At 35.2% G+C, this 22,934-nt stretch overlaps 2 protein-coding genes across 2 annotated transcripts; both read left to right on the top strand.

Moving 5' to 3' along the window:
* The first annotated feature begins 886 nt into the window (after positions 1-886).
* Positions 887-12,108, top strand: LOC142621471 (methionine S-methyltransferase). The gene is made up of 12 exons (XM_075794723.1): positions 887-1,314; positions 3,678-3,871; positions 4,168-4,374; positions 4,466-4,561; positions 5,347-5,535; positions 5,613-5,801; positions 5,899-6,135; positions 6,346-6,480; positions 8,790-9,110; positions 9,293-9,472; positions 10,222-11,190; positions 11,375-12,108. The coding sequence occupies exons 1-12, from the start codon at positions 1,089-1,091 to the stop codon at positions 11,705-11,707; spliced, it is 3,276 nt and encodes a 1,091-aa protein (XP_075650838.1). The 5' UTR covers positions 887-1,088; the 3' UTR covers positions 11,708-12,108.
* Positions 12,109-20,692: 8,584 nt separating this feature from the next.
* On the top strand, positions 20,693-22,470 carry LOC142639913 (glucan endo-1,3-beta-D-glucosidase-like). Its single transcript, XM_075814041.1, has one exon. It carries the CDS (start codon positions 20,807-20,809, stop codon positions 22,175-22,177), a length of 1,371 nt encoding a protein of 456 aa, XP_075670156.1. The 5' UTR covers positions 20,693-20,806; the 3' UTR covers positions 22,178-22,470.
* The last annotated feature ends 464 nt before the right edge of the window (positions 22,471-22,934 follow it).

The following is a 22,934-nucleotide window of genomic DNA, read 5'->3' as shown; positions in this document are numbered from 1 at the left end:
CCAATCTATCTGCAGGAACCACCATCGTCCAAAGTTTTCACTTTTTCCTTCCCAAATATCAAACCAAAAGTGCCCATAGCAATCATTTCTTTTCTTGAATGACTTTTTCTTCCCCTTACATTAGGGGCAAAGAAATCCAAATATATAGCGTGTGTTTGGATTGGGAGGCTGCGTCCAGCGTCCAGCCTTCAGTTTTTTTTTTTTTTTTTTTTTCCTTCCCAGCCGCAAACAAAATTAAAAATAGGTCGCGTACTTATTCACGCGTTTTAAAATTATTTCTTCTGATGTTTTGAGTTTTAATGATAAGTTCTATCCAAACGGACCCATAGTGTCCCATTAATTAATAGTATAGAGTTTAATTTGTGGGTCCGGATCTTCTTATAATATTTGTCAATGAATCATTTAAGGAAAAATTTTAATATCACTCATGAAAAATATAAAAAATTATTAAAAAATAATTTACTTTTATCATTTTTTATATAATAATTTTAAAAATATTTTCTAAACTAATGTAATTTTTTCTTAATTTGTTACCAGCTATAAAATTATATAAATCACCTGTTTGAATATTGCTTATTTTAATAAAAATTAAAAATTTATTATTAAAAATAACGTAACAAAACAATTTTAAAAAACTGAAAACTTATTGCATTTTTCCCTTCATGGCTAGTCCATAAACAATCCTCTCCCATGGCAAACATCCACTCCCAAACGCAAAATAATGATTATTGTTTGAATTTTAAGAAAATAATAAAAATAAAAATATAATTGAATTATCTTAGTCAAAGTCAATCCCAAACAAATATTTTAATTCCATAAAACACAGAAATTGAAAGCTATATATAGAACCATAGATACAGAGACCAAAACAAGGAAGAAGTAACACGTATCAGTTGGAACCTTCCCTGTCTCGCTCTCTCTTTCTCTTTCTCTTTCTCTTGCTTTTGTTGGAAAGGAAAAAGGCAAAGCTCACTACTATTTCACAACACACAAATTAGTCCACAAACCAGACCTCTTTTTCTATCTATCAGAGTGTTTGCGTGTGAGACTCTCTCTGTCTCTCTCTCTTTCTGTGTCTCGGCATTGACATGGGATCGGTGGATGAGTTCTTGAAGGAGTGTTCGAAGTCCGGAGACGCTGCCTACGGAGCCTTCAGATCGGTCTTGGAGCGCCTGGAGGATCCGAATACCCGAGTCCAAGCTCGGATCTTCCTCTCCGATCTCCAGAAACGCTTTCCTTCCAAAGACGATTCTCTTCAATGCTTCCACACTTACCATTTTCGCATCGAGGACATCTACCTCGACCAATTCCAAGGTCAACCATTTTCTCTCTTTTTCTTTTTCTTTCCATTCAGTTTCTGTTTGGTTACTCTGAAAACAGAGTTAGCACATATATATATATATATGTTCTGTGCCTTTTCTTTTGCCATTTTCGGATCCAACCCAATTTCCCTTTTCTGTTTGGTTACTAAGAAAACAGAGCTAAAAGAACATAATGGACGGACATCAGGACATGTTTTGTTTATCTGGGTCAGTTTTATTTATCATAAAGACTAGTTCTTTGATTTTGGTTACTTACTCAGAACATACATTACTTTCGTTTGTTTTCTTTTCTTCTTTTGGGTTTCTCTTTGACCAATCATTGTGTGTGAAAGTTCGATTTTTTTTTTTTTTAAAGAAAAACAATCTGGGGTTGGTTCGTTTCCCAAGATAACTAAAATGATGTCAGCCTCTGGTAATCCAATAATTGAAAGTTGTCCTTTTCCTCAAGATTTTTTTTGCACAAAATTTTCCTCCAAACGGGTCTCCTTCAACCCATTACATAAAATAGAAATTTTGGTGGCACACCCAGTAACACAACTTTGAGGGAGTTGTGGTTGGTGGAGTGATGTCCTCATGGACCCATCATCATTCCTCCATCCATCACAACTCGCCACATGGGTGAGTTGCGAGCAAAGTTGTATAATTAGTTGTGGCACAAGAATTTTTCTTACATAAACTATGACTTCTTAAAATATTTTAAACATGGGAAAGTACATGTGGGTGCTCTTTTGCGTCATTTTACTAAGTGGGTTGGAGAGGATTCTGCCATTTTTTTTAAGCCCCGTTCTTTTCTTCTTCTTTTCCTAGAAACCAAACAGAACACAACCTTCTAACTGAATAACTGATGAAAAGAAGGCTATAGTTAACTTTAACACAATGAAAGAATAGTATAATTGTCGGTTCAAATCATTTGAGAGAATGTGATTCGGTGCTTGTAGTAGCCGGTTGAAAACTTGAAATAGTGAAATTATCAATTCATGTCAAAAATTTTCTTTTTTTCATTGATCGAAATTGATTGCCTGCAAATGTTTTGTGGTTAGAAGCATGTGTCTAGTGATTCCTGCCTCCAGGTCTTTTAAGCTGCTCATCTCTAAGTCAAGTTAGGCAGAAAAGTTTTCATCTTGCCTGTCTGATAACACAGAGCATAGGTTAAAATGCACTCACTTCTAAATCGGTCATCCTTCCAAAATTTGCAATTTACACATCGACTATTGCAACAGTAGCAATATGCCCCTTTCCATTATGGTCTGTCACAGTTTTGCCAATAGCTCACTTAAATATTCCCCCCCCCCCCCCCCCCCCCCAAAAAAAATGATGTCATTTTGTGTAGGTTAACGGTAAAGTTCTAATGATGTTGACAGAAGTGACACATTGATATTGTTCTGATACTCAATGGTGTAAATTGCAACTTTTCATTATTTGAGGGACTGATTTAGAAGTAATCTAAAACTTAGAGGGTGTAATTAGCATTTTATCATCGAACTTATTGTGTCACCATCATGTTCCAAAATATTTCATAGCAGTCACTTGCAGTCAGCAAAACAGATTTTGCCACTGAGCTCTTATTCAAGTTGCACTTCCTCCTCCCATAAAAGTGGGTGGAGTGTGAGGTTATGGGTTCAAAACCTATTGTGTGCGTGTGTGACTTGCCAATAACTTCCAATGTACTGGGTTTGCACTGTTTTTGCACAGTAATGAATACATTATTTACTTGTATTTTATAAACTGTCAGTAAAACAGATTTCAGTCCAGTAATGATTCCGTGCTTTCCTTCTTTAATGGGCCATTCTCTGTTTCACCTTTAGTTTTCTAGAGGTAAGTCCCTTTATTATTCTGCTTTCTAGGCCGGGATACAAGAGAGTCCTGTGCTTTTGAGCACCTTCAGCTTGTGCTGGATTGCATTCCTCTCAAGAAATTATTTGATAATGTATAAACATTAAAACCCTCCTGAATTGGTGTTCGCTCTGTTTTATTAGCTCATGGGCTATTTCTCTGTGTGTTAAGCTGCATTACTTATGATTTTCTCTTTCACAGTATATTAACTTAGTCATGTTGACTTAACATTTCACTAATTTATCATGGGCGTCTGAATCCTTTTTTTCTCTATACATAAATCATAGTTCATTTTACCCCTTTGTAATATCAAGTCATCAATTGCATCTAGCATGCCTGGCCAATGAGCTATGGATCAAATGGAACTTCCACCCCCAACAAGAACAGATAAAGTGTGAGGTCATGGGTGTGTGTAACTTCCCAATAAGAAAAATGACTCTGACACACTGACTTAGCATGCTTCTTGACTTAGCTTCTTGACACCTTTTTTTCCCCTCTCTCTCTCTTGGGGGCCAAATGCAGGCTATCGGGGAAGGAAGAAATTGACAACAATGGTGATCCCCAGCATTTTTGTTCCAGAAGACTGGTCCTTCACTTTCTATGAAGGACTGAATCGACACCCAGATTCTATCTTCAAGGACAAGACAGTTGCTGAACTTGGTTGTGGAAATGGATGGATATCCATTGCCATTGCTGAGAAGTGGTTGCCATCAAAGGTTGGTTCTTTGTCTTTCTTTATCCTGTGTTGTAGAAATGCCATATTTATCTTTGATCCCCTTTGTATATTTCATCTTCATATCTGCAAATATTAACCAATTGGCCATGGTGTGGTGTTTTATAACATATCACTTCATCTCTATTTAAATGAACATAGTGTATTTATACACAGTTGCACATGGATATGCATGTAACAATTGAAGTTTGCTTCCATCTTTAATGTTACATATGCCTGCTAGATATGATATAACCATTTTGTTGTGTTCTCTAAGTGATGCCTAAACAACCTGTACAGGTGTATGGCCTTGATATCAATCCTCGAGCAGTAAAGGTTTCTTGGATAAACTTATACTTGAATGCTTTGGATGAGAAAGGTCAACCTGTTTATGATGAAGAGAAGAAAACATTGCTGGACAGGGTGGAGTTTCATGAATCTGATCTACTCTCTTATTGTAAAGATAATGGCATTCAACTTGAACGAATTGTTGGATGCATACCTCAGGTATTGCCTAGGGTGTTATATTTGATGAAGTTAGTTCATACATTGGAATGCTAATTTACCTAGTTTGCCCTTGTTTGTGTTCTTCCTGCAGATTCTTAACCCAAATCCTGATGCAATGTCTAAGATGATTACTGAAAATGCGAGCGAGGAATTTCTGTATTCGTTGAGTAACTACTGTGCACTTCAGGTTGGGAGAGATCTTTAATATTTTAATGTAAATGTGTACCTGAAAATTGCTCGTAAGTTAGCATTGTATGCTGCAAGGTCATCTCTCACATTGCTTCCTAAACTTGTAGCTATAAGTCATTTGTCCTTGGCTAACAAAGTTGTATGGCCAGAGAAACTAAGAATGAAAAATAAAAATCTGATGCACTATTGTTTGGTATGCTCACTGATTGAAAAACAGTAAGTCTTGTTTAGGTACTTAATGCTATTGTGGTTCACACCTTTACAATCCTAGGGAGGGACAAACAGTTCTAGCAGCTCCTTATTTGGATCCAGATTCACTCCATTTTCTTTGAAATGAACAGGGTCCATTTGATAGCCGAGAAAATATTTCATTGTTGAGTTCTTTATTTTAGGGCAGTTGGTTGAATGGATGAAAATTAGAGAAACATTTTTGACATAGGATATTGCTTCTCTTAACATGCTATGGTTGCAACATCATTTTTTAATTAAAACTATTACTTCGTATTCTTTCTTAATCATGCAAACTGATTCCATAATCAGACATGCTCAGCCATGAAAATGACTGATAAAATACTATATCTTATAGATACCCGCTGTTTAAAAGAGGATTGAAAAAATTTCCAATTATTTTGTTGCACTTCTTGTGTACTTTATTGCTTCTTTTTCATGATAATAAATTTTATTCACTTATCAAAAAAAAAAAAAAGGAGAGGATTGAAAAAAATTCATAACCTTGATTAAGTAGTTGTTACCTTTATAATTTATATATTATTTTCTATATAGGGTTTTGTTGAGGACCAGTTTGGCTTAGGTCTAATTGCAAGGGCAGTTGAGGAAGGAATAGCTGTCATTAAACCTTTGGGGATTTTAATCTTCAATATGGGAGGCCGTCCAGGACAAGCTGTTTGTAAACGCTTGTTTGAGCGTCGTGGTTTCTGTGTTAACAAGATTTGGCAGACTAAAGTTATTCAGGCAAGTAAAACCCATTTCGCTGGATTTTGTTTTCTTTTCCATCCAAAATGCACTACCCTTGAAATGCTCTGTTACAGGCTGCTGATACAGATATTTCAGCCTTGGTTGAAATTGAGAAGAACAGTCCACACCGTTTTGAGTTCTTCATGGGGCTTTCTGGAGATCAGCCTATTTGTGCTCGAACAGCATGGGCCTATGGGAAGGCTGGGGGCAGTATTTCTCATGCTTTATCAGTTTACAGTTGCCAGCTTCGTCAACCAAATCAGGTGATCACTTTGATTTCAGTTTGCATTTTTACGAAGTAGAACTTTATTGCACTTGATGGGAAAGGGAAACCATAAGTACAAAAATTTTAATTGACAGGTCAAGACAATTTTTGAGTTCCTTAAAAATGGCTTCCATGACATCAGCAGTTCTTTAGACTTATATTTTGAAGATGATTCTGTTGCTGATGAGAAGATTCCATTCCTAGCTTATCTTGCCAGAATCTTGAAAGAGAATTCCTTTTTCCCATACGAGCCACCAGCTGGAAGCAAACTATTTCGTAATCTCATTGCTGGCTTTATGAAAACATATCACCATGTTCCACTGAATGCTGATGTAAGAAAATTTAACTATATTTGTTAATTTCCTGTCATCTTGCTTCTTTCACAATCCCCCTCCTCACCTCTCTTCCTCTTGCCTCCAGATTAAAAAAAATTTGCTGTGCATAATCTTTTGCCTTTCTGGTTGGTCTGTTTTTCTAAATGCTAGTATCTCTCATTATGACCTGCAGTCCTGACTTGTTTTTTAACTTCAATTCTTGTGTAGAACATTGTTGTCTTTCCTTCAAGGGCAGTGGCAATTGAGAATGCTCTTAGGTTGTTCTCACCCCGTCTTGCAGTTGTTGATGAACATCTGACCCGGCACCTACCTAGGCCATGGCTAACATCTTTGGTAATTGAGGTAAACTAGTTTGTGATGATGTTTCAACTTCAAATGTCAATTTTATCTAATAGCCTAGCTAAAGTTTCTAGTATTATGTACTTAAAAAATAAAATAAAATAAAATATTATGCACTCATAGGTCGTAACATCTTTGTTTAATTGATCTAGGGCTTGGGGACTCACATCTAGTGAATCCCTCCCGATGTTTATGGATTCTTATCTCTTTTGTACGCGATCTTTTGGTTTCCTTTGTATTTCTTTTGGCTACTTCATGCCTTTTTGCATGAAGTAGACTTTTCTCAATAAATTTTTTTTCTTACTTACAAAAAGGAAAGCGTTTTGCAACCATTCCTGCACACATGAGCAGAAATATTCTCCAAACAATTTAAAAAACTTATAAGATCTTGCTACCAATAGCCCATGGCTGGTGGTATGGTTGCCAGTGTTCAGGTGCCAAGGATAGGTTAATTTCCTTCTGTAATTAAGTGGCTTTGGACGGGTGAAAATATTCTGTGTTATTTTTAAAATCATCCAAATATTTGTGTGTGCACGATGCAGAAATACCCACGTCAAAGTATAAGAGTCTGTGTGTAGAGCTAAAGAGTGTTGTCATCAATTCTAGTCATTTGTTATTATATCTCATGATTCTTGTCTAATGTTGATAATTATATTCAAGAAAATGAACTCAAATAATTATGTAAAACCAAACTTTTTTATTATTTTTTACATGTACATATATGTATCTAACACATTTATCAGTATATGTCATCATTCATTCAGTTTGGACTTTGTCAAGTTTTTTTTTTGGATAGGTAATAGATATTTTCATTAATAAAAAAGTATATCATGTTCATGATGATGAACAAACTGTACTTGAAACAAATACAAAATATATATATATATATATATATATATATATATATATATATTGAGAAACAGATTTAGATTGCAGGAAATCAAATACAGAAATATATTGCATAAAACCCCAAATATGAGATCACCCAAACAATGTCCCAACTAGCGAAGACTTCAAAAGATCAATAGATTTCTCAACATCCACAAAAGTGAAGGTATTTTGTTCTCTCCAAATTAGCCACATCAAATAGGCTGGCACCATAGTCCAAACCGAAGAAGAGTATATCCCCAAATAATTCTCACATGCACAAAGAAGAGAAACAATTGTCCTTGGCATCACCCACTATATACCAAACATAAAAAAAAAATAACTTGACTCCATAAGGCATGTGTGACTTACAATGAAGTAAAAGATGATCCACTATTTCTCTATCACAGCGGCACAAACAACACCAATTAACCAAAGGCAGGTTCCTTTTTACAAGGTTATCAATAGTAAGAATACTATCCCGAGCTGCTGTCAAAAAAAGAAAGAAACTCTTCTAGGTATCTTAACACTCCAAATACACTTCCAAGGGAATGGAATGGTAGGAGGAGCAGATAAGGAATTATAGAACGAGCGCACATCAAAAACCTTATTCGAATTAACGTCCAAAAAAAACTATCAACCCCCTCAACCCTTGGCATTTTGGAATAAATATGCTCATAAAAAGCATCACTCTCCCCTTGTCAAGTATCTTCTTCTTCTTTTTCTTTCAACATAACTGTGGACACAGATGTTGCCAGCATGTTTACCATGGTGTAGTGACATGTCATTAACATGAAATCAATTCATTCCCTGCATCTTGAATTACACATAAATGCATATTTTATATTATAACCTAAAATGACTTTATTTGTTATAATAAATTTGGACAAGTTTGTAGATTTTCAAGGATAGAAAAAATTATTTGGTCGCTCCATGTTTTTTAATGATGTCATTTCTGGTTCTTTAATGACTGGTGCCTCCAAATGCTTCAAAATATAATAGAAACTTTACTGTATATCTATACTACTATTTAAGGGGCTTCTCTTGTTTGGATTCTTCATTTTTTAGTTCAAAAATGTCTCTACAGTCCTATGTTTAAGTAGAGATAAAACTAAAGGACAATCCGGTAAAAATGCAACCCTAACTCCCACTAAAATATTGCCTAAAAAACAGAATCACTCTCCTATTAATTTTTAAATTGATTTATTCACTTATAAATTAGATTTTTAAAATAAAAATTATATATATATATATATATAAAATGATTAAATACAGTTTTTTTTCTACAAAATAGGACCACTAAAAAAAAAAGCCTCATCGCATGCGCAAAGCGCATGTGATGAGACTAGTAAGTGTATATGGTTGTCAAAACACCATTTGATGTTTTGTTGTTGAGTTCTTAAATTGAGGGATGTTATTAACTCTTATGTATTTCTTTATGGTAGAATACAGGAAGTGATAACCCTTCGCAGGATATACTTACAGTCATTGAAGCACCACGTCAATCAGATTTGATGATAGAGGTGATCAAGAAGTTAAAACCACAGGTGGTGGTCACTGGGATAGCTCATTTTGAGGCCGTTACCAGTTCAGCATTTGAGCACCTTTTAAGTATTACGAGAGAAATTGGATGTCGTCTTTTCTTAGACATATCTGATAATTTTGAGCTATCCAGCCTCCCAGGTTCCAGTGGTGTCCTCAAATACCTTGCAGGAACTCGTCTACCCTCACATGCAGCAATTATCTGTGGCCTAGTAAAAAATCGGGTATTTTTCTCTTTTCATATAATCCATTGATTAACATAGTCTAGCTTTCATATATGAAGGTTAACAAGTATCTAATCAAGCTAACAAGCCATATTATTGAACTTCAGATTCAATCTTATCATCTTATTGTTAGATTATTGTTCTTTCTTTTAATTAATGGAAGTCAAATCACCTTTTCCCAGGTTTATTCAGATCTGGAAGCAGCTTTCATCATTTCAGAAGAAGAGGCCATCTTCAAGGCATTGTCCAAGACTGTAGAACTACTAGAGGGGATCACTGCACCAATTAATCAATATTACTATGGTTGTCTTTTCCATGAGCTTCTATCTTTTCAACTGGCTGACCGACGTCCATCTGTTAAGGTTTGTTAGTCATTAAATTACTTCTTAAGATCCTTCCCATTAAATGCACTTGAATATGTTATTTTGTGAAAACATGGTCTTTGATGAAGTAGCTCTTCCATTCATGGCATGAAGATTATCTGGAAATTTAATCATATAATGTGGTATGTAATAAGTTTAACAGGCAAAACAGGAAATATTGCTTTTATGATAAAAAAGGATTAAAAAAATGATACATTCAATTATTTTATGGTGAAAAAAAATCCAGTGAAGAGTTATTAAAAAAACCCTTGATTGCAGCACTCACCTGCCTCCAGAAAAAGACATATAGCAGGAAATTTTGATTCATGTGCATCATTTCATTATCTAAGGCTACCATGATCTCTAGAGCTTATCTTATTTTTTCCCTGACTACTTGGGAGCCTTGAACATGAAATCCTCTGGAGACTCAGGATTCACCACTAGAAAAGCAATCACTTTCCCCTTTTAGGATGTGATCTTTCTTTAATTTAATTAATTCTTTTAATGTTCTCTGAATGTTCAGAACTCCACAATTAGACATTCTTGAGAAGTGTAGTACTATAACAGGTGGCCTTGTGGGAGTTTCTCATTTTTCACTCCTCACTTTAACTTAGGTGTTATAAATGTCACGTTGAAGTAGGTCACATGGTTGTCTTGATTTGCTACTTTAAATGCTCGATAGATGTGCTTTTTGTTTTCACTGGAGGCAAGTTTGCTCATCAAATTGATGTTTGATGCATGTCCTTCAGAGGGAAAGTCAAAAATGCGACTCGGTCGAGATGATTGGATTTGCCAGTTCAGCCATCTCAGTCTTAAATAACTCAGAGTTGTCAATCAATGAGGCAGATAACACAGCCCTGATTCACATGGATGTCGATCAAAGCTTTTTGCCCATACCGTCTGCTGTAAAGGCTGCGATCTTCGAAAGTTTTGCAAGGCAAAACATGGCTGATTCAGAAATTGATGTCACCTCTAGCATCAAACATTTTATCAAGAGAAATTATGGGTTTTCAACTGATAGCAGTACAGAATTTGTATTTGCTGACAGCTCGCTAGCTCTGTTTAATAAGGTGGTCCTCTGCTGTATTCAAGAAGGTGGAACTTTATGCTTCCCAGCTGGCTCAAATGGAAACTATGTTTCTGCCGCCAAATTTCTAAAAGCAAACATTGCAAATATACCTACTAAGTGTGAAGATGGATTTAAGCTGACAGAGAAGATACTTTCTGAAGTACTTGATACTGTAAATAAGCCATGGGTATTCATTTCTGGACCAACAGTCAACCCAACTGGCTTGCTTTATAACAACAAAGAGATAGGAAATGTTTTATCTACTTGTGCTAAATTCGGGGCAAGAGTTGTAATTGATACTTCATTTTCGGGTTTGGAATTTGATTCTGAAAGTTGGGGTGGCTGGGATTTGGATGGAAGCTTGTCAAAGCTTTCTTGTTCTGCAAATCCCTCTTTTGGTGTCTCTCTGCTTGGAGGACTGTCTCTTAAGATGCTGACTGGAGCACTCAAATTCGGGTTCCTTGTTCTAAACCAAACTCCCTTGGTTGACACATTTCATAATTTCCCTGGATTTAGCAAACCTCATAGTACTGTTAAATATGCTATAAAGAAGCTATTGGGTTTGGGGGAGCAGAAATCAGGATACTTTTTGGATGGTGTTGCTGAACAGATAAGGAATTTGAGAAGTAGATCTAAACGATTAAAAGAGGTAATTATCTTTCGTGCTAAAAACTTTCCTTTGTGTCTATTAAAAAAAAAATTCTGAGTATTGTTCCTAATGCCAAACAGAAAGCTAAATCCAAACTAGTTGTTTTAGTACGCTTCCACTTTTTCTTTTTTTTCCCTTAACACATTTTGTCTTAACTTCTTTTCTCATCATGTAAATGCTATAGACACTTGAAAACTGTGGGTGGGATGTTCTTGAATCCTGCGCTGGTGTTTCCATGGTGGCCAAGCCCTCTGCCTATCTCAACAAGATTGTTAAGCTCAAGAAATCGCCTAAAGACGGAGGAAGCACAGAAAATGATGCAACTTATGAAGTCAAGCTTGATGACATAAATATCAGGGAAGCCATCTTCAAATCCACTGGTTTGTGCATCAACAGCAGCTCATGGACTGGGATTCCTGGCTATTGCAGGTTCACAATTGCTTTAGAAGAAAGCGAATTTGAACGGGCATTGGATTGCATTATCAAATTCAAAGAATCAGTGCCTGGATCACTTTGATATTGTCTCCAAGGTCATTGTTTTCACAAATTAAGCATCATAAAATAAACCAATCTTGTTGTCAGTTCCAATTCCACAGAACTTAAGTTGAGCTTTCTTTCCTCAAGTCAGCTCCAATTGGGTTTGTTGCAAGTTCTGCAGAGCTCAGGTCAAGCATTATTTCGTTGACTTGGCTTCAACTAAAATTTTCTGTCTATATGAAAATTATGCCAGTCAATCTTGTTCTTATTTGATTGACTGATGTGGCTTTATAATACCAATCTTCTCAGTTTCCCTGCAGTATGTGAAATCCTTTTATAATACATGTAAGTTATCTCTGTATTTATTATTATTATTATTAGTTTCTTTTCCTTTGGTTTCATTATGTGGATGCTGAGTTTAATGAAGCATGTTAGTGCCTATATATTGTACAGCTGCCATATACATAGTTAAAATTGAAATTTAAAACCTTATTAGATGTTTAATTGATGAAAATGTGGCATTTCAAATGGCTTAAGTTAAACGATTCTAATAATTGGACTCAATGAAGTAGTAAGTGTTTTTTCTGAAGGTTGACGATGAGACAGCAGCAATCATAGGAAGTTCAAATTTTGTCTTCTTATTCTAAATTAGATTAGTTATGTTCATGGTTAAGATTTGGTAAAGAGATTTAAAAAAATCTATTGCTAATATTATCAGAAGGGAGTAAATTTAAAAAAAAAAAAAATCTAGTCAAGAGGCATGTTTTTTCCCTTCATATTAGGGGTAGCCCATCCTCTTCATTTTTGGAATTTATATTTTTATAAGTAAACAAAGCTTCATTGCATAAAACAAAAGAAAAAAAGAATTTCAATTAGTCATTCATATATACTGCATACAATATATATGAACATGGCACCAATTTTGTTCATAAACATTCAAATCAAAACAGAAGCAGAAAGGAATTTACCTTTTGTACAGCATGATCAAAATCTTCTACTTCAAGCGTACCAAATTCCCTCTCAAAGCGCAACCAAGAATGGCAAATGTCCTAAATGATTCTGTTTTTTAGGAAGGGAAGTTGGAAGATATCATCTAATCCAAAATGTATTCCATAGCAAGTGAACTAAACCTATATAGGATTCATATGCCCAAAATAACATCAACAAACACCATGCCAACACAAATTTTTAACTTAGAAAGTGACATTATCTACTTACCAAATTAGTACGGCCGTTCAAGAAATTTTAAGTCTGAACAAATTAAGGTATATGACAAACAACTACAATGAATGATGAAAACAAGGAAAATCAAGCTAAAGGTGTATATGAAAGTAAACAGATACCTCCATCAATATTTTTAAAAATAGATAAATAAATAAAACACGCATACACAAGTAATATGAAAATAAAATAAAATGATGATATAAGACAGGAATGGCTTGAGGTATAATCCACCAAAAGCAAAGTTTTACTTAGAAACTCAGTCTAAACCTTTAGGATATTTCCTTTTCTATGTAAGGCATTCATTAAACTTTTGTTTTATGTTGTTTTTCCTTTAACTCATTATTTCACTTAACCTTTGAGAAAACTGCATTTCCGCTATTAAGTTTAAATCTATTACCCTCGAAGTCCAGTCACTCTTGTCCTGAAACCTTTTGTTTGTAGAAACCAATTCATTGTCTAACTTTGCATATGATCGCACCTAGATTTCATCAATTAATATAATTCTCAACAAATAAAATACACCTGTAATCTAGGAATCATGGATACAAACATGTTTACGAGTACGATAAAGACCTGAGTAATTACTAAAAAATTATAACATGACACAACAGGTACGATATTGGTACAACATGGATACGCAAACCGAATTATGTTTTTGTGCTCCCTAGGGCCTAGGTAGTAATGCATATTACGTCAACCTTTTGCCACTACCATAAATGCAGATTAATCCCTAGCAAACAAACAATCAAGTAAAAATGTGATGAAAAGCTTTCGTATGACAAAAGAAAATTAACTATACCTCTGAGCCAATTCCAGCGAATATTTTACTGTAGCACCTCTTATAGATGGACCTAGCTTCATTTGTATGACCCGATTCAATTTCCATTGCTATATAACCTTTCCAGGCTTCCAACATTGAACCACTGCAAAATCAAAACAACAAGTTGTTGGCAAACTATAAGTAAGGGGAACTCTGGCCATTGTCAGGGCAACGAGGGCTTTGAGTTTGAGTATAATGGGAGTTTTCCTACTTCAAAGATAGACCATCATTGAGTATCCTTTCTACATTTGAGCTTCTGCTAATTGGTTGCTTTAATTGTGTTGGATAGCTAGAAGGGGTAATTATTGGGTACTCACGGAGTACTATAAATGCATATTCTCCATTCTCACATAACTGTGGGTCTTACTAATTAAATTTATGGTGAAATCCACAATTCATGTAAGAAGGGGGAGTACTCATTTATGGTACTCCCGGAGTATTCAATAATTTTCAGCTTAGAAGATACTATGATGCTTGCTTGTTTCACATGACAAAGAAGCATATTGTAATTGAAATGACGTAAATGCACTTTTGATCCTTACATTTTCATTTTACCGCTTTTAGTCTCTAAAATGACAAACACGTTCCATTTTAGTCCTTGCCATTAATCACTTAATGGAAATTGCTAATGTGGCAAACAAAATGCACTGTTGGTATAGTAAATACTGACGTGGATATTAAAATAATATTAAAAAATCATTTAATATTTAAAACATGCAACTTCAGCATTTTAATTTAAAATTTTAAAAATATAGAATTTAAAATTTATCAATTTAATTTAATTTGAAAAAATAATATAAATAAAAAAGTCCTTCAAGCTCCAAGCTCTCTCTCCGTGAATAATATAGAAATTAGAATTTCTAATTTATTAGTTTCTAATCTCCAAGCTCTCTTTCTCTCGGTGAAAATCTCAAGCGCTCCCTCAAGGTGAAGGTAGAGGTGGCTGATGGTGGTTTCGGGTGAAGGTGGATTGGAGGTGACTAAAGGTGGTTTTCGTTGAAGGTGAGCTCTCTCTCTCTCTCTCTCTCTCTCTCTCTCTCTCTCTCTCTCTCTCTCTCTCTCTCTCTCTCTCTCTCTCTCTCTCTCTCTCTCTCTCCATGGCCGAAATAGAAATCGATCCAACTTTTGTTTATCTCTAAATTATTTGCAAAAATTTTCAACTTTTTTCACTTTTTTTATTGGATTAAAAATACTTTTTTTTATTAAAAAGATTAATTTTTAATTTTTAATCTTTTGTCTGTAACGTACTTTTTTACTGTACTATCAATACATAGACACTCGTTTAGTGGCCCAAAATTATCATCTGATTTGGGCCTTAAGATCGGGCCCATCATTCCACTAGTTTCGCGTCAAAATGTGTCATACGACGTGTCGTTCATTTTAATACCTAATATTATTATCGTTTGTAAATTGTAATTGATTCAAATCTCTCTTTCTGCCCTCGCAATTTCGCTGCTTTATCGATCAAATCAAACTGGTGAGTTTTCTCTTAATTTTTTTTTATTAAATTTTCGTTTTAGAGAAAAAAATTCTTTGTTTGGTTACTAGGAAAATTTGCCGAAAGTAAGCGGTTTGAGTTTAACATTTATTAGTGATTGTTAGTATTTTTATTTGAGAGATGCTACGTGTACAACATTTTTATAATATTTTTACAACAAATCATAGGTGGTTAGTTGTTATTGGTTCAAATTTGAACCTAACATTAAGATTACTTTTTTGCCTCAACAATAACAACATGCCACTTAGAATTTGTTGTAAAAATGTTGTGGATATATCATTTCTCTTTTTATTTTGTAAATAATGTGTATTTTGAGTTTTAAGCTTCAGTTTTTGTAGCTCACAGTTATAGCCAATGTCTTGTTTTATGGATATTTGAATTTTTGTTTTGTTTTGATTTTGATAAGAATATGAGTTACTCTTTTTGCTGAGCAAATATTAGTAATTATTTAACTAAAGTAATGGCCTTTGATTAGCTTTTTTTCCTTACAGGTTGTGAGATTAGATATGGGTATGAGTTTTAAATTTCAAGCTGTGTGTTCTCCCTTTGTGTTTTTTGAGTTATTTTTTGACTTGTTGATTGTTTAGTACTGTGGTTGATTTTGAACTTCATGAGTGGAACCAAACTCTACCTTTAGGGGTGAAAAGCCCCTCAATTACCTGGTAACGGGTTCTAATGGGTGGGGTCAGTTGCCCGTAGGAGTTTGATTAATAATGAGGATAGTTGTACAATATGCTCTGAAATGTGCAAGTAATTTGAATGAAGTTCTCCAGTGGAGCCAAACCTTGGAATTTTTTTATATGGTTTCATGTTTGTTTGTTTGATTGTCCTGTAGAGAGGGTTTTGTATCATTTTTTAGTTAACCATTTTGTTTCTCGGACAACGGGAAACAGTTCGATAATGACACATTCAAGGACTTATGCTCGCAGCTGGGGATCAAGAACCACTATTCGTTGCCTGCACACTCTCAAGCCAACGGATAGGTTGAGGTCACGAACCGATCCTTACTGAAAATTATCAAGACTTGGCTCAAGAGGGCAAAGGGTATCTGGCCGGAAGAGTTACCAAGCGTACTATGGGCGTACAGGACGATGGCAAAGACACCTACAGGAAAGACACCGTTTCGACTTGTGTATGGCAGTGAGGCGGTCATCCCAGCTGAGGTAGGTCTCACAAGCTACAGAGTAGAGAACCACGACGAGGAGAAGAATGATGAGGCGATGCATCTACAGCTCGACATGGTAGATGAGGTCAAAGCGACAGCTGAACAAAAGTTAAATGATACTAGCAAATTGAGGAGATTTTTCCAAATTAGTTTGGAGAAAAAACTTGTTCATCTCAATTTATCTAGCTTCCTTCAATTATAAATTCATATTAATTCTATGATTTTTGCACATATATACCTGCTCAAGATTTTACACAAACCAATATATACATATATATATAATAATAATAATAATAATTATACACAATCACACAACAGTCAATTTGTGTTCTCTTTATATGGATAAAAGAGTCTCATAAACCCAACTGCAAATTAATTTCTTGGCTATTTATGTGCTGCGTATTCTTATTTTTTACAAATATATATGTGGAAGAAAGTGATCGATTTCGTTGATAAAATCTCCATATAATTACCTATTCAGCTTGTTAGCTCCTCAGCAAATTTGGTTTGAGTAACTGTCAAATTATTGATAAAGGTGACATAAGTGCTGACAGCAAATATTTTGTTTGTGATATTGATGTTATTGATAATGTTCCCCAAACCACGAACTTGCGCTTCATCTTATTGCCTTTTAAGTGGAAAATTCTTACATTTCACTTTGTTGTTGAAGATACTTTCAACACGGCAATACCACAGAAAGAAGAACAAGTAAAAAAAGTCATCTTTACGATCAATAGCAAGGGGATTAACGTTGAGTGCAGGAGACACGGCCTTTATTGCTCTTGTACTACTACTCCATGAAACTTGAAGTGCTACTACAAATGTTAATGATCACTGTGCCCCTTCTAATCTGATCACTGTGCCCCTTCTTATCTTTTGTTAATCCCATTGCAGTAAGGGAAAAATGGGCCATTAGCCATAATTTCTCAAGAATATAGTTAGTAGGTATTGTTTCAAAAGTTAATATAATACTAACATCTCGAGTCTAAGAGAGTCAATTTTGGGGGCCAAAATCGAGTCTCAAAGACTCGATTTCCATGGTCTATCACGTCTGACGTGGCATCTTATCCACGTGGTGTCCACCTGAAAATTGAGTCTTAAAGACTCAATTTATAAACCAAAAAAATTTCAAGTCTCTCCCAAAAAAAGAAAATAAGAAATCCCAGAAACCTAGGTCGCGCGCCTGGGTCGCGACATGGGTCGCGCCGCCTAGGTTGCACTACTGGGTCGGCGGCGATAGGCCTGTGGTGGCTGAGCTTGTGCAGGAAGCAAATGGAGAGATAGTGAGGAGAGAGACATGGAGAATGGATGCACAGAGGAAATGAAACTCAGAAAAAAAAATTGAGAAGGAAAATAAGAAAAAACAAAGTGAAAGATATAAATCGAGTGTCAGATACTCAATTTTCAGGTGGAATCGAGTCTCTTAGACTCGAGATGTTAGTAAAAAATATAATTTATAAACAATACCTACTAATTATAATGTTTAAAAATTAATGTTAAATTTCCATTTTGGCCTTGCAGTAGCACTTCAAGTTTCATGGAGTAGTAGTACAAGAGCAATAAAGGTCGTGTCTCCTGCACTCAACGTTAATCCCCTTGCTATTGATCGTAAAGATGACTTTTTTTACTTGTTCTTCTTTCTGTGGTATTGCCGTGTTGAAAGTATCTTCAACAACAAAGTGAAATGTAAGAATTTTCCACTGAAAAGACAATAAGATGAAGCGCAAGTTCGTGGTTTGGGGAACATTATCAATAACATCAATATCACAAACAAAATATTTGCCGTCAACACTTACGTCACCTTCATCAATAATTTGACAGTTACTCAAACCAAATTTTCATCAATAATAAAAGTCAGATTGGAAATTGAGAGGAACCCACTGTCATGGAGGCCGATCGGCCATGGAGGCATCAGAGAGAGAGAGAGAGATACCGATCATAATAGATGCAAAGTTAAAACATTTTACTTGTTATGTCTTATAAATCGAGTCTTAAAGACTCGATTTTTAGATAAACGCCACGTGAAAAAAATGTCAAATCAAATATGATCAGAACACTAAAATCGAGTTTCAAAGACTCGATTTATAAGCCCTAAATCGAGTCTTTTAATTCTCAATCTTAGCCGGTGGTAAAACTAAACGTCAATCAAAAAACAAAAATAAAAAATTGTCACTTCCACACATGGAAGTCGTGATACTATTTGCCTAAATCGCGTGACAGCAGATAAGCTACATTTTCAGTGATAAAGAAAGCAAAAGGTGAAGCTAAAAAGCCTACCGTTGTTAATTATCTCATCCAGTCTGATCTTTTTTTTCTTCTCCAAATGCTGGTAATTTAATAGAAGTACATAATGTGCTTATCATTAGCCATACTATATATAAATCACAAATTATGCATGCATGGTTATATGCAATATGCTTAACCATTGACCTAATAGTTAATTAAATAATAATAATATAATCAAATGAGCCATAAATCAAGTTAAAAATGAGCCATATTTCAATTAAAAATTCTTGTTTTCATGATTTATCAAGATATTATAGTCTTGTTAATTAAAATGATTTTTTTTTCAAACATTGAAACAGTTCCAAATATTTTTTTTTAAAATCGTTTCTAATATTTTTTTTTTGTAATTATTTTTTCCTTTACGTTTTTTCGTTTCTAATACTTTTATTTTATTTTTTCTCTTCACTTTTCCTCCTATTTTGGTTAATCTATTATGCATTTTTTAGTAAAGGATAGAAGGTTCATCTATTGAAGTCTATCAACTTATTATTTATTTTCACTGTCACACGGCTTCTGTAACGCCCCAGCTCAATTCAAGAGTAAAAAAAAAAAAAAAAAGAGGAAGTTAGATATTTTAAGTTAAGCTCACTCATCTTTATTTATTTGTGGTAAAAATTCCTTATCTTTTGGGTGAGTTTATATGTTTTTACTTGAGGTCTTTTAATCTAAGTTTTGATAATGATATCCATATGATTTATGAGCTATGAAATTTATATTCATGTGTTTATATGAATGGGTTTTGTGTTAGTGGAATGATGCTATGGAATTGATATTCATGTGTTTATATGAATGAGTTTTGTGTTAGTGGAATGATTTGATGAGTGGGTTTATAGTTTTGCAATGGTAGTTATCTAAGTGGTGAAGATTTGGAGATTTTGACTTTCTAACGTGAAATAGTTGATGAATTTAATTTTTATTGTTTATTTGGAGATTTGGAGATCCCTCTCTTTTCTGGGCTAGTAAAATTGTTTCTCAATTTTGGTTTATAGTTTCCATATTATGTTTGATAATAATCATCATTCATCATAACCAGGAAAAAAAAAAATTGTGTGAAATTTGATTCTGAATAGTGAGATTTTTTTTTTTTTTTAATTTTAAATTTTTATAACTTTCGTGACCACAGCACTGGCTAAAATATCGGTTGGGCAAGTTGCTTCCTCTCGTCACCATATGGGGTCATCAGCCTTTCAGCTTTAGGGCCTTAACTCATCAATATATCATATTATTAACTTGAAAAAATGTACAAATTACAATTTGATTTGGTCAAAATTTAAGTTACTTATTTATAATTTGAAATTTGAAATTCTATCCACATGTTAACTTAGTTAGATTTGTATAACTTACCTCTATTAAAAATAGAACTAAATATATAATTTTGCTCCACTTTTATATCTCTTCCCCAAAAAAACATAAAAATATAAGATCAAAAAATATTAATTGAAACATTTGCGTAATAAAATTTCAAATTACAAGAAAATATGTTAAATTTTGGTCAAACTAAAAAAAAAAAAAAGTAAATGTTAAATTTTAAATTACAGTTAAACAATTTAAAGAATAGGTAATTTTGAACCGCAAGAATCAAACGAAGATTGGTTTTAAAAATGTTTGTACGTGTGCATGAATGAGAAAGCCGAAACAACTGAGGTCGGCATTACAAATCCAAACGTCGATACTGAGACACTTTAATGAACCAAAAATATCAACCTATAGTAGCTATATGTCGTTTCCTTCTAGTTCTGAAGGACAAATCAGTTTTCACATAATAAAGGTAGCAGCTAGCATGGTTCTTTATTGGGTGTAGTGGTCATCTACGCCCTACACGTTTCTTGACGGCTTTAATTGCAGCAGGAGTCCAAGAAATAAAAGCAAGTACGATTTCGATTTTTCAAAAACATGCTTTTTGATCGATGGAGCCGACATGCATTACGTATGATAGATTTTTCAAAAACATGCATTACGTATGTAGCCGACATCTCCTATTTGCCGGCACCTGACTTTCTTATGTCTTTTTTAACTTATGTTTGATACTATCTTATTCCAAACCAAAATAGCTTACCATTGCTTCGAGACCCACTTTCTCTCACTCACAGTATAAACAATCCCAGAAATACAGCAAGCTAAACCCACTCTCTCTTCACTTTCTCACATGCTCTGTTTCTCTCAGAACCAGAACCAGAGTATGGAGCGCCTAGCTTTCTCTTGCCTCGTCTTGTTCATTTCTCTCCTCCCAGTCGCAGATGCGGGTTCCATAGGAGTGAACTATGGTAGAATCGCAAACAACCTTCCCTCAGCATCAAAGGTTGTGTCGCTTCTCAAATCTCAGGGTCTAAATCGGGTCAAGCTCTTCGACTCCGACCCTGCAGTCCTCAAAGCCTTATCCGGATCCGGCATCAAAGTCACCGTGGGCCTCCCAAACGAGCTCCTTTTCGCCGCCGCCGCCGGAAACAAATCCTTCGCCTCCACATGGGTCCAGAAGAATGTCGCTGCCTACCACCCTTCAACACAAATCGAAGCCATTGCTGTAGGCAACGAAGTCTTCGTCGACCCACATAACACAACCCGGTCCCGGTACCTCATACCCGCAATGAAAAACCTCCATGACGCTCTCGTTAAGAACAACTTCACTAATGACATCAAAATCTCTTCCCCTATAGCTTTCACCGCACTTCAAAACTCTTACCCTTCTTCAGCCGGGTCTTTCCGACCCGATCTAGTAGAACCCGTTTTCAAACCCTTGTTGGATTTCCTTCGCCAAACCGGGTCGTACCTCATGGTTAATGCCTACCCATTTTTCGCTTACGGGTCGAACTCCCACGACATCCCCTTAGACTACGCTTTGTTCCGTGAAAACCCGGGTGTAGTGGATGCGGGTAACGGGTTAAGATATTTTAGCTTATTCGACGCTCAAATCGACGCCGTTTTTGCCGCCATGTCAGCATTGAAATACGACGATATTAAGGTTGTCGTAACGGAAACGGGTTGGCCTTCTAAAGGAGACGAAAACGAAGTAGGCGCGTCGATTCCAAACGCCGCTTCTTATAACGGAAATCTGGTCCGTCGGATTTTGAGTGGAGGTGGGACACCGTTGAGACCTAAAGCGGATCTGACCGTTTATTTGTTCGCTCTTTTCAACGAGAACAAGAAGAACGGTTCCACATCGGAGCGTAACTACGGGCTGTTTTACCCTACTGAGGACAAAGTTTACGACATACCGTTTTACCCTACGAATACTCCGTCAGGGAACACGTGGTGCGTGGCGAAGGGTGATGTGGGGAAAGAGAAGCTGCAGTCGGCTCTAGAATATGCTTGTGGTGAGGGTGGTGCTGACTGCCATCCGATCCAGCCAGGTGCCACGTGTTATAATCCTAATACTGTAGAGGCCCACGCTTCGTTCGCGTTCAACAGTTTTTATCAGAAGAAGAACCGTGGCATGGGTACCTGTTATTTTGGAGGAGCGGCTTATGTGGTCTCTCAACCCCCTAGATATGGAAGTTGCGAGTTCCCCACGGGATACTGAAGCTAACAAAAAAAAAAAAAAAAAAACATGCAGGGGATTGGTTGGTTTAGAAAGACAGATAATATGAGAGACATTATTATTTATTGTATTATCTGTCCTATCGAAAACCATTTATAATACATGTAAGTTTTTTTCTGTATTTTTATATTTTTGCCTTTGGATTCATTAGGGTGATGTTGAGTTTAATGAAGCATTTTAGTGCCTATATATTGTACAGCTGCCATATACATAGTTAAAATTGAAATTTATAACGTGTTTAATTGATGAAAAAAGTAGCATTTCAAATGGCTGAAGCTAAACGGACTCAATGCAGTAGTAAGTGTTTTTTTCCGAAGGTTGACGATGAGACTGCAGCAATCTTATCCTATCTGCATTCTAAATATTTCCAGTTCCAACTAGAAACTAGAAAGTAATATTTAACTTTCAATAGTCTCTTTCACATGAGATAGGTTCAAATCTCCTAGTAGTACCACGGAGTTAGCTGCAAAAGGATTTTTGATATTGTCTACATGAACATTGTCCGTAATATGCTTAGAAGATTTCTAAACACTTGTATGAAATAAACGAATAATCTTCGAAACTTCGAATGAGTACGTGGGCAAAAAGCAATTCGTGATTGGATTTCCAATATGCCAGTTCTGATAACTATCTCTCCAAATTGGTTGATGAAATACATAATCATTGACTTCTGAAAAATTAAACAAACATTCTCACAGTTCATCTGAAAATAAACTCATTAACTTCTGAAAAATTACAC

This window comes from Castanea sativa, chromosome 1 (assembly GCF_040712315.1).
Source record: "Castanea sativa cultivar Marrone di Chiusa Pesio chromosome 1, ASM4071231v1".
Classification (NCBI taxonomy): Eukaryota; Viridiplantae; Streptophyta; class Magnoliopsida; order Fagales; family Fagaceae; genus Castanea; species Castanea sativa.
The sequence above is the reverse complement of the archived record's forward strand: the minus strand, read 5'-3'. Positions and strand labels throughout refer to the sequence as shown.